The sequence below is a fragment of the Erigeron canadensis genome, chromosome 6 (assembly GCF_010389155.1).
Source record: "Erigeron canadensis isolate Cc75 chromosome 6, C_canadensis_v1, whole genome shotgun sequence".
Taxonomy (NCBI): Eukaryota; Viridiplantae; Streptophyta; class Magnoliopsida; order Asterales; family Asteraceae; genus Erigeron; species Erigeron canadensis.
The window spans coordinates 40,991,673-41,002,545 of NC_057766.1; the positions used below are offsets into that span (position 1 = coordinate 40,991,673).

The following is a 10,873-nucleotide window of genomic DNA, read 5'->3' on the forward strand; positions in this document are numbered from 1 at the left end:
CGGAATACAAACCCTAATAAAAAAAACCGATCGATCGCAATCCCCAATCAATCATCCCTTTAATTCTTTCAATCACCCTTTAATTCTTGATTTCTTTCAATCATCAGACTATAGAGAAATTGATCGAATAATTTTAACCTAATAAACAAACCCACAATCATCAGCTGATGTTGTTGTTGCTCCTGTTTCTGTTGTGTTGCTGTTTGCTTTGCTATGGCTGCTGGAGTGCTAGCTGCTGCTACTTTTTTTAGTTTTATTAAACTGTTGCCACTTTCTTGTTGCTGCTAATGTGTTTATGTTTTTGTTAAAACATGTAATTGTGACATTGTCTTGTTTTGTTTTGGACTCTTTGTTTATGTTTTTGGCTACTATTAAACACTCCTGTGATGTTATTAGTAGTTCTGTCCAGGTTTTTAATTTCATTCAATTCTTTTTGGAATTCGGTTAACTGGACCGGTTAATCAAAGCGGTTAACCGGTTTTTTAAAACCGAAATCGATTACATAGGTTAGAACTTTCACACATAGTAACAAGTTATTAACCGGTACCGGTTAACCGGAACCGGTTAATTTTATATAAAAAAAAAACCGAATACGATTACTAGAAAAATTAACCGAAACCGGTTAACTTGTTTTTGCACCTCTATGTATATCAAATAAATTTCATTTACTGATATACATATGTATGAAAATTAAAAGAAAATAATTTAAAACAAGTAAAATCATATTTATTTGAAATGTTCACATTCAAATTTTATTAAAACGTGAACAAATTAAATCATATGTAAAAAAATACAAATAAAAATCAATTTTATTGATCTCAAATTTTTTTTTTCTTGTTTTTCTTTCATTTGAACATGTGACCCTTTCCATAATTTAAAGTAATCATCTTGGATATCTATATAAGGCGCTCTCCAGATAATTTAAATCGAAGCAATTGGATGTATTCATATTAAAGGGTTGCTCCGCAATGGAACACGGAAACGTCAATATGGTGGTAATGGTGGCCCCGTTTATTAGTGCAAGACTGTAAGTAATTGATATAAAATTGATAGTTTAGGTATCAATTGTCTAAATATGTAAGAAAATTAATATGGATATTTGTACAAAAGCTATGTATGTACCAATATAAAACATAAGATTATAATGTTTCCATATTTTAAAATTTGGATCTTAAAAAATCCTAACACAAAATCAAAATGATCAACTGTAGATAACATGATTAACATTTAATTTCCAAGTTTTTGAAAACATATTTTCAAATAAATTTAACCAATGCATTAGCCAAACCTGAAACCTCTTTTAACATGTTTGATCTGAAATTAACCCATGAACCTGAAATCCAACTACCAACCCATAAATCTAACAACTCTACATGTTTAACCTGAAATCAAATCATGAAATTTCAACCCATTTGACTTGCTTTTAATTAGATTGATAGGTTGGATTTAAATTTACGAGTTATGAGTAAAGTTCAGTCTTTCAGCCCGACTTTAAAATTAAGTTAGGTTAGGTTTGAATATTTTCAACCCGTCAATTTGAATGTAACCCAATTACCACCCTTAATTTCCCATTTGCGGTTTCTTTTTGTTGCCTCAAAATTCAGACTTAATTTTTAAAAACTGATATTTTGTCTTTTTTCCTTTTAATGCTTTTATAGCCTTTGATGTTCTCTTTATATCGCCAGGTCAAAAAAATAAAAGAAAGAAACACACACTCTCCGCTTTACCAAACTTTTTGGGCGCGTTTGGTTGTATAAAATGTTTTGTAGTTTTTCATTTTTAGTTTCTAGAAAATGAAAGGGCTTTTTATTTTCTAGAAAACAAATAAAAATTTTAAAAACTTTTTCTAATTAGAAAACTAGAAAACATGTTAGAGATGTGAGGGGAGGGGGATGAATGAAATTGAAAATAGAAAACAAGTGAAAGATGTTTTCAAGTTTTCTATGGAAAAGTGGAAAACACTGTTTTTTGTTTTCTTGGAAAACATTCTTAGAAAACTATGATTATAACACGTTTTATGTTTTTCATGTTTTCTTGGAAAACAAAAACGGAAAACAAGGGGTGTTTTTCGCAACCAAACGCCCCCTATATGTTTCAATTTTCATTTTTCTTTCGAAAAGGATATCTTTTTATGACTTTATCGTCCAACTGCAATACATTATACATACATACCTTACCATGTATAATGACACATAACGGAATCCTGACTTTACATCACATCATCCAATTGTATAGAGAAACAATTCTCTTCTATTATAATTAAGTAAACAATGTCATGAGATGTATAAAATCCACATACTCTTAAGGAAAAAGCTTGTATAAATCTCATCTCTTGTAATCTGAAACTTTCTAGGTATCTAGCACAAGACATGATTGACCAAAATTGTTTTGCTTTTGCATTGCTGCTATCTCTATGAGTCTAAGTGTCTAGCTATGTCAAGTGTCAACACATAACTTTACTAGTTTTTATGATAATGACGAGATACACGATATCTTCTTCTTCTTTTTATTTTTTTTGGTTTAATTTTCCTATAGTTTTTTTCTTATTTATATATGAAAAAACTTAATAGCAACTTTAGCCTGAAAATTCTCAAATTCATCTCAAGATCTCATAATCTAACAAGATTGTATTATTATCATTAATTACGATTTTAATCTACGAGGAATAAAATATCATATGCGATTCATGTAATCATGAGTTTAGGGGGGATGCTTAAATCTCCTAGAGAACCAAATTATGGTGGGAACGTGCATGATAATGAATTAATGACTATGATTGAAGTTGCAAAAAAATAAAATAAATAGTTTTATAACATTATTTGTTTCATTCTATTTCTATATAATCATCTTAGGGGCAACCATAGAAAGACCCCCCACCACCACCCAAGGTAAACCATCCATTTACCCACATTACATCGATAATAGTTTCAAGTTATATGTAAGCACACAAAAGAATCAACATCAGTATACGTTCATGTGTATCCAGATTAATTAATCTGGGTAAAGACTAGAGTAATAATATATTTCAAATCTATTGAAACTGTGTTTAATAATCTACAAGAATTTGGTGTAAGCTTATACAGTTATACGTGAAGTGGCCATGATTCATTTATTCGTCACAACCCAAATGTGCAATGGTACGGAGTATTTTCTAATACCGTGTCCTAATTAAGCTTAATTACATATCAACATTACCAACAAGTTTGAATAATTGATGATCATATTTGACATATACAATTGCAATTCAAACAGACCAATAATGGTCAAATCAACAACAGTTTACATAAACATTTGAAATTTGATCGAATGTAAAGGTGTTATAGTTTGTAATACTAAAAATTAATACATTATGACTTCAGTAGTGATGTACTCTTTGGCAATAGCCATGGGCCCATGGCCCAACTTCTTGGGCTTTTTAATGAAATGCCTTGCTTTATCAGTTATCAGTGAAAAAGGAGCCTTATGAATCAGCAAGATAGAAAGAAAAGAAAAAAGAGTCCATGATGATCTCTGCGAAGACAATATCATTTCACCATGGGGATTAATATCAATACTACTGAGTTCAAATCACACACTCCATTCAGCTGTCGCAAACCGAACCATTATCTTAAATCGCCAGTCAGCGGAGTTTCAAGGTTTCACAATTATACAAATCATCCAGGAGGGGTGTCTCAAGGCCTGTAATTCCACAAGACGCCCCTGCAAGCCAGTCAGGGATTAGACTCATCAGGGTCATGACTTCTCGGTGGTAGAAAGCAAAAACTCCACATGTTCATGAGTCAACCCTTGTCCCTTTGACATTTCAATAACTTACTGCAAGGTGATTGCCAATTCTATCAACTTCTTTGCTATCAAATCGTCTGTGACGCCCCATATGAACGTTAACCACCTAGATATATTTTCATTTTTTGTACACAGACATGAGTCTATTATACGGGATGAATTCAGTTAAAATATATGCATTTCACCGACAACTTTGATGAGAAATGGATGAAATACACACTGAGGTAACATTCTATTTCCCAAACACAAGTCACAATCACCTACAATCTTTAAGAGTTGTTACACAATAACACAAAATTCATACTTCAGCTTATACTGTGATTAATGGCAGGGGTTAAACATAATGTGTTGATATAGAAGATAGAAACATGGTGTAATAAACAAGTGACTGTATGTATGTTTTTTGTTTGATGTTACCAGTTGTCTGTTGCAAGCTCAACGCTCAAGTTTGCATTCCTGGTGGGTTTGGGCTTGCTGCATTCTCAGTATGCAGTGTCAAAGTTATGATGATTATTACTTGGCAGTCAAGATAGTAAGTTAAATTATAATGTTCATACATCTCCTCTTCCATGAATGTAACTTTAATCAGATCTTATATTTTTACGCCGCTGTACCTTATATATAGTTCAAGCAAGTAAATTCAGTTACTACCAACCAAGCGCCCCCTAAAGGTAATTCATCCAACACGTCGGTCTAAATTCAAAGAAGCACATGCTAATTAGATATTATTCAGGTAATCACAAAACCAAGAAAGATTTTTATTGCTAATCCCCTTCCACTGTTAAGCTATATGAAACAACAATATAGATGGTACAACATCATATAAAAATACAAGTGTATATCTGCATCTTAATACACACACTAACCTCCGAGTTGTCCACGAACAAAAACTCAACGGATATGTTATATTCCTATGAGAAGAACAATCAACAAAAACTCGATTTCGTTTGCTTATTCGTGATCAATGTATAACTCATTCCCAGTCCTCTATTTCCATTTCATTCCCATCATCTTCCTTTGGAGGCCTAACAACTATAACAACAGTCCCTAAACTCTCTGTGACACCTTTCTCCTTCAATATCGATCCTCTTTCAACTTTCAACTCGTCTTCACTCAGAATCAAATAAAATCCGTTATCAACTTCCACCTCTTTTCGCCCTCTATCCGCCACAACCAAAATAGATTCCTCCTTATACCACCTATTAACCCTCCAAGGCAACGCCCTCGCGTCAGAAAACGCCACAACCACTCCCCCTCTCTTCAAGTTCATGACAGGGTCCCACGCTGGCAACACGACCCATTTCGTCCATCCTTTCTCGGCCTCGACGATACCAAAATCTCCTTTACTCTCACATTCCCACGGCGCTTCCTCCACCTCTTTACCCCTATCGTTTGACCGACAAACAGGCAAAACCGACACCACGGTAGCCTCGGCAATCTCACCAAGGTTCAACCTAACAACCGGAACTTTAACCCCGTCAACAAGGCCTCCGCCTCGTCCTTGTCCTTCTCCGTCTTCGTCTGTTCCATCTAGTTCCTTTAACACCCAGGCTCTTGCTTGCTCAGAAACGGCGACATCCAAAGCCTTTTGTAATGCTGTTAATCTCGGCTCGGTTTCCCTATACTCAAGGGCCTGTCTATAATACATAAAAGCTAAACAATCAGCAGGAATGTTGTAATCAAACCATTCCCAGCCGCGGTCTCCACGTCTACGCGGATAATCTTTAATTGCTCTAGCTAACTCCTCTGCATCACCTGGTTCAAATCTGTTCTCAGAAAGATATGTAGCAACAGCCGGACGTTGGCTAACACTAACTGTTCTTATCTCATACAGCAGTTCAGCACCACCCTTATCGAAAAACTCGAGTATTTGGGGGTCAAGACCAGCCTGAACTAATGACTCCCTAACTTGGGCTGCAACAACAAGCCGGTTTTGTTCGATACCAGAGATACCAGTGATCTCTTCTATAGTCGGAGGGGTAAAACCTTCTGAGATCAAAGGAGGGATAAGAGGGGCATACTCATACCATTGGCCAAGCCGATTAGTGAGTACATCGAGGCGGGCTTCGGTGTCGAGGTTTCGGAATTGGGGTGGGATTGGTGCTTGAGACAGTGGTGGTCTAAAAGGTTGGTAAACTTTTTGAGGTGGTTTCGAAGAGGATGATGAAGATGAGGGTTGGATAAGCGTGGCTGAAATGAGTTGTTTCTTGTGGTGGTGGTGTTTGGTTATGGGTTTAAGGTGGGAATGGGAACGGAAATGAAGTGGGGAAGATAGGAATGGGGAATGGATGGAAGTGGTGGTTGTGGGTTTTGAAGGACTTAGGGTAAAAGAGAGCATTTTGAGGAGGTATGATATGATGGTTTGAATGTATTGGCTGGAATATGGAGGGGAGGTTGAAGAAAACCTTATCCTGTGTGTGATAGATAGTTTTTGAGTGTTTGTGTATTGGCTGTATATCATCAGAAATATCTCCCAGTTTCATTTGGCCAAGTTTCAGGATCATATTGGCCTTTAGATGTTGGAATGACTATATTACCCTCAACTCAATTTATTTTGATCCTATATTTCTATGTGAAATGACTATTTATTAAAGCATGGGCCAACTACATTCACATAAAGAGTAAATGGGCCTTCCTAATGATACTGGAAAGACATACATCATCTGGTATCTACCCATTTAACAAATTTAATTTCTTGCTGATATTTCCAGGATCCACAAGTTCAATAATGATACTGCAAAGACATTCATCAGCTACCCTATAAAACAGAATATTAATCCATGAGATTCGCTGTTCAACACGATACTGGAAAAGTAACACGAAAAAGATGAGCTATATAAGAACAACATTTCATACACATCTTGACGGTACACCCGATACAAGCTCTGATAGAGCACATGAATACTACATAAACAACGACAACAACAAAAAGAACAAGTATCATACAACAAAGAGAGATGCAGTGGTAGCATACAAGAACGATTCAATTAATAAGTTGTTGAATTTAATAACATCTACTTGTTTTCATGAGGGGACGTTGAAATGAAACAGCCAGGAGATGACAAAGGCAAAAACCATACAAGCTAGTAAGAAGTTGAGGAACCGATGACCTTGCCAGAATTTTCGTGTATCTGATGTGGTGGTGGTAGTCCCCCCAGGTGCGGTAGCAGTTGACATGGCATCATTAGCTTCGTTCCACTGTTCCATTAGTTCAGCCTCGTTTGCACCGGCAACATTTTGTGCAATTGATCCACAAATCTCACATGTTCTGCAGTTTAGGTTGTATCAAAATCAAGTTAGTATACAATTTATCTGAAACAAGAAAAACCTATTTCTAGAAAATAAGGATGTATCAGCAATTATCTTCATATATCAAATTTATACACCACCAACTCTAGGGTTAGGACCGGCAACATTGGGGACGTCTAGTTTTTCTGAAACTAATAGAGTTATAAGTAATTAGAAGCTCAGTAAACCATCTTTCTTGCATTAAGCAAAAAGGAAAACAAATTGAGCATTAAGCAAAAAGAAAAACAAATTGAGAATCAAACAAATTTGGATCATGGTTCTCATCATTCACATTTTGAAAATTACTCGACTATTGATATACAAACTATGACATCGTGAAGTTTAGTACAAGAAAAAAAGTGCAAGATGATGATAACTTCTTGTTAAAATATGTTCGTTTGAGTAAGTTGGAACCATCCACGATTTCAACAAACTTCATATGAACCAACTCATAACATGTAAAATCCATACACAATTTTGCCTGCCCATTTCGTTCTCATTGTACATTTCAATCCAATCTTTTTAAAGTTCAACCAAAAAGTAGCCGACAGGAATATCAAGAGAAAGAATAAGAAGTGACATTTCTCAAATTAAAGAATAGAAAAGTATGTATTTATATAAACTAAGAAATTGTGTGCTATACACTGATGATTGATTTTAATATGTAAAGTGCTAAATAGCACCTGATGCAAAGAGATTACGTAAAAGCTTTCAAGATTGCGAAACCAACCATCAAAAAGATCGATGGAGGTGAATGCGTCCATGAATCAGGGATCCCAACACTAGTAAAGATGTCACCTTTAAGGATAATACAGGAATCATACGTATATCATAAGAACAAGTGTACAACACAAGAGTGTTTGAGCTTTTAAAAGTGCTTATGTTAAATTGAGTCAAAAGGCCACTTGCTGATAACAAAAGAGAAAGCGAAAAGGAAAGAAAGAAAGCAAATTCCAACACGATTAAAAGGCGAATAAACCAATTCAAAGTTCTGCATACTTAATACACACATTGGATTATTGGTTGCCGACTTCTTTTGTAGGTACTTGAATTCAGAATCTTTTTCATTTCATATAAACTGCTTTTGTCAACTTTATTTCTTACATTATTCCCTTTCTAAAGTGTTGACTCCCCTTCTGGAGTATTCACTCCTCTTTTTTTTTCACCATAATTAGTCAGTGTTTGGTTGTTAGTTGTTAAATTCTACCTAGGCTTCTCCCTTGGCTGCATACTGTTTATACTTACTAACATTTAGCCCTTAATTACCTCAATAATTGAAATGATATAAAGATTAAAGTTTTTGGTCTGAAAAAGTCAACTATTTATCAATATCCAACAAGGCAACAACCAAGCACCACCAAACAAATACAAGAAAACAATTTTTTTTAACATAAAAGAAAGACCCATGTCAATTTTAAAAGGAATTTGACAATACAAACATATGAACCTTGACTGGTCAGCAAAAACTGAATCTTGATATGTTATTTTTTTTCGTTTACCCTTGAAACATGAGTTTTCATGGTAAAAGATGGAAAAATGCATATGGGCATGTGAAAAAGTAATAAAAATTTAAATTTGAAATGATTATTCCTTTAAATTTGAAATGATTATTCCTACTTTTTACCATAGCAACAACAAAAACCAATCCTAACTTTTACCCTTGGAATGATAAAAGGAAAAATGCTAATGGGTAAGTAAAAAGACTAATAAAAACTGAATCTTGATATAAGTTTTGTTACCTTTTACCCTTGAAACATAAGTTGAGATCATGAAAGAACAAATGGGTATGTGAAACCTCTTCATTTTGCAGCCATGGCAGGATTGGGTAACGTTGTTTTGTGAGAAAAAACTAATAAAAATAGAATCTTGAAAAACTTACTTATTGCCCTTAATCTTGAACCAAGCTTCAGCACAATGTTTATGAGCAGCAGCTAAGTCATCTTTACAAGAACAGCCTAACTCAATGGGAATCCCATTCTGAGCACCAAAATCATCATCATCATCTTCCTCATTTTCATTATCATTGTGTGTTAAATCCAGACTTAAATGACAGATTCTACAATCCCTTTGAATCCTTGACAAATGCACCTCCTTAGTATTACCACTTTCCAGATCCACTACTGAAAAATCTGACACATTGGATTCCCTGCCTTTTTCCACCCCAACAATCTCTGTTGTTACTATAATACTGTCTTCTGTTGCATCAGATGACCGTGAACCAACGTCTCCGCCACCACCGGCTTCCAAATCGAGATGGGGTTCTTGTAAAGTTGCCATTTTTGAAGATGAATAGAACAGAAATTGTTTTTCATGAAATGGATTTGAAAAGCTGAGACCATGAATGCTTAAGAGCACTCTTGATCTCTTTTTTTTTTGTGGTTTTTTATTCTGTGAAGATAATAAATAAATTAGGGGATAGCCATGGTTGGGGTTGGGAAGAGAGAAAGCTTGAAAACTGAATGAAATGTAAGAATTAAATAGTAGTAATACTATACTACTAGCAAACACAGCACAGGAAGGGGAGGGGGGAAAATAAAAAAGATTTTAGATATACTCGTAACATATATTGTGATTTTGCCTTCTTCTAGTATTTTCTTTTTCCTTTTTCTAAATTTAATATCCACTAAAATATAAGATTTGATTCTCCCATTTCCAAAATATTTAGATTTTTTCTCAACCAAACTAAAAACTAAGTAGTTTATCTATAAAATATTATGAATTTTTGGAAAAATTAAAATAAATAAATAAATAATGATAAATTGTCGCATGACATTCGGTGAAAGGAAAAAAAAAAGAGCACCTAAGCATTATCACTTATAAGTTGACCATGCATAATAACGAGAAGGTTTGACATATAACTTATGGCTGTATGTTTATAGTCAGGTGATAATTTACTAAATTATTTACACTATTAGTTTTGTTTCATTTGTTCAAAAGTCCTTATAAATTAGTCTATCTACCCATGAGTAAAAATAAGATTGTTTACACCTTACTTTTTCATATTATGCTAAAAGAGATTGCTAAAAGAGATTGGTCATGTTGTTGTTTATTATACAATATTTATGAACAATGTTGAATGGTAATTTTAGTACATCTCTTAGTCGTGCCTAAAAGCCTTTGGTCAACAAAATGAAAAATGAGTTTGACTATATCTACACCGGTTTCTAACCGTTTTTTTTATAACATAGATCGGTTTTTCTATCGGTTTTTTTAATACTCGATTTCTGCCCGGTATATACCCTACCCGAATATAAGGTTTCCAAAGTGTGTTCAAACCGATGGGCTTTTCAAACCGGTTTTGATTACACCCGAGTTTGATTGGATAGGAAACCGGTTTCCTTTCACGAGCTTTCCAAAAATCATTTTCTTGTACACCTCGAACGACTTATTGAAATGAAAGTAGTATATTCTATATAATGTAAGATACAGCCATAAGGGTATTATAGTGTGTCTAAAAAATTATATTTTTCATATCAAAAGTTCACTCGTAAATTTTATGATAATAATATAATTGTTTTATGTATAAAATTGTCAACAATAACTTATAATGTATTACTGTATAAATTAACATTGTGATTTTGCTATCTTATTTTTCGTTTCCTTTTTCTAAGACTAACAGGAGTGGTGATGGGATAAAGGAGAGGCGACTTGTGTCATGTAGGGTAAAAAGAGTCGCTTTTGAAAATAGGTGGAAATGGGTGAATTTTGGAGAGTGAGACGACTTGCACCATGTGTTATTTGGGCAGGAAAGTGTTGTATATACATAGAGGAGGCAGGGAAAATAATAATAGTAATAATAATT

At 34.2% G+C, this 10,873-nt stretch overlaps 2 protein-coding genes across 2 annotated transcripts; both read right to left on the reverse strand.

The window, feature by feature from the left end:
* Positions 1–4,517: 4,517 nt before the first annotated feature.
* On the reverse strand, positions 4,518–6,246 carry LOC122605016 (rubisco accumulation factor 1.1, chloroplastic-like). Its single transcript, XM_043777880.1, has one exon. The coding sequence runs from the start codon at positions 6,242–6,244 to the stop codon at positions 4,757–4,759; it is 1,488 nt and encodes a 495-aa protein (XP_043633815.1). The 5' UTR covers positions 6,245–6,246; the 3' UTR covers positions 4,518–4,756.
* A 351-nt stretch (positions 6,247–6,597) lies between these two features.
* LOC122605017 lies at positions 6,598–9,592 on the reverse strand. The gene is made up of 2 exons (XM_043777881.1): positions 8,951–9,592; positions 6,598–7,051 (listed from the first exon to the last, which is right to left on the reverse strand). The coding sequence occupies exons 1-2, from the start codon at positions 9,346–9,348 to the stop codon at positions 6,808–6,810; spliced, it is 642 nt and encodes a 213-aa protein (XP_043633816.1). The 5' UTR covers positions 9,349–9,592; the 3' UTR covers positions 6,598–6,807.
* Between the last annotated feature and the right edge of the window lie 1,281 nt (positions 9,593–10,873).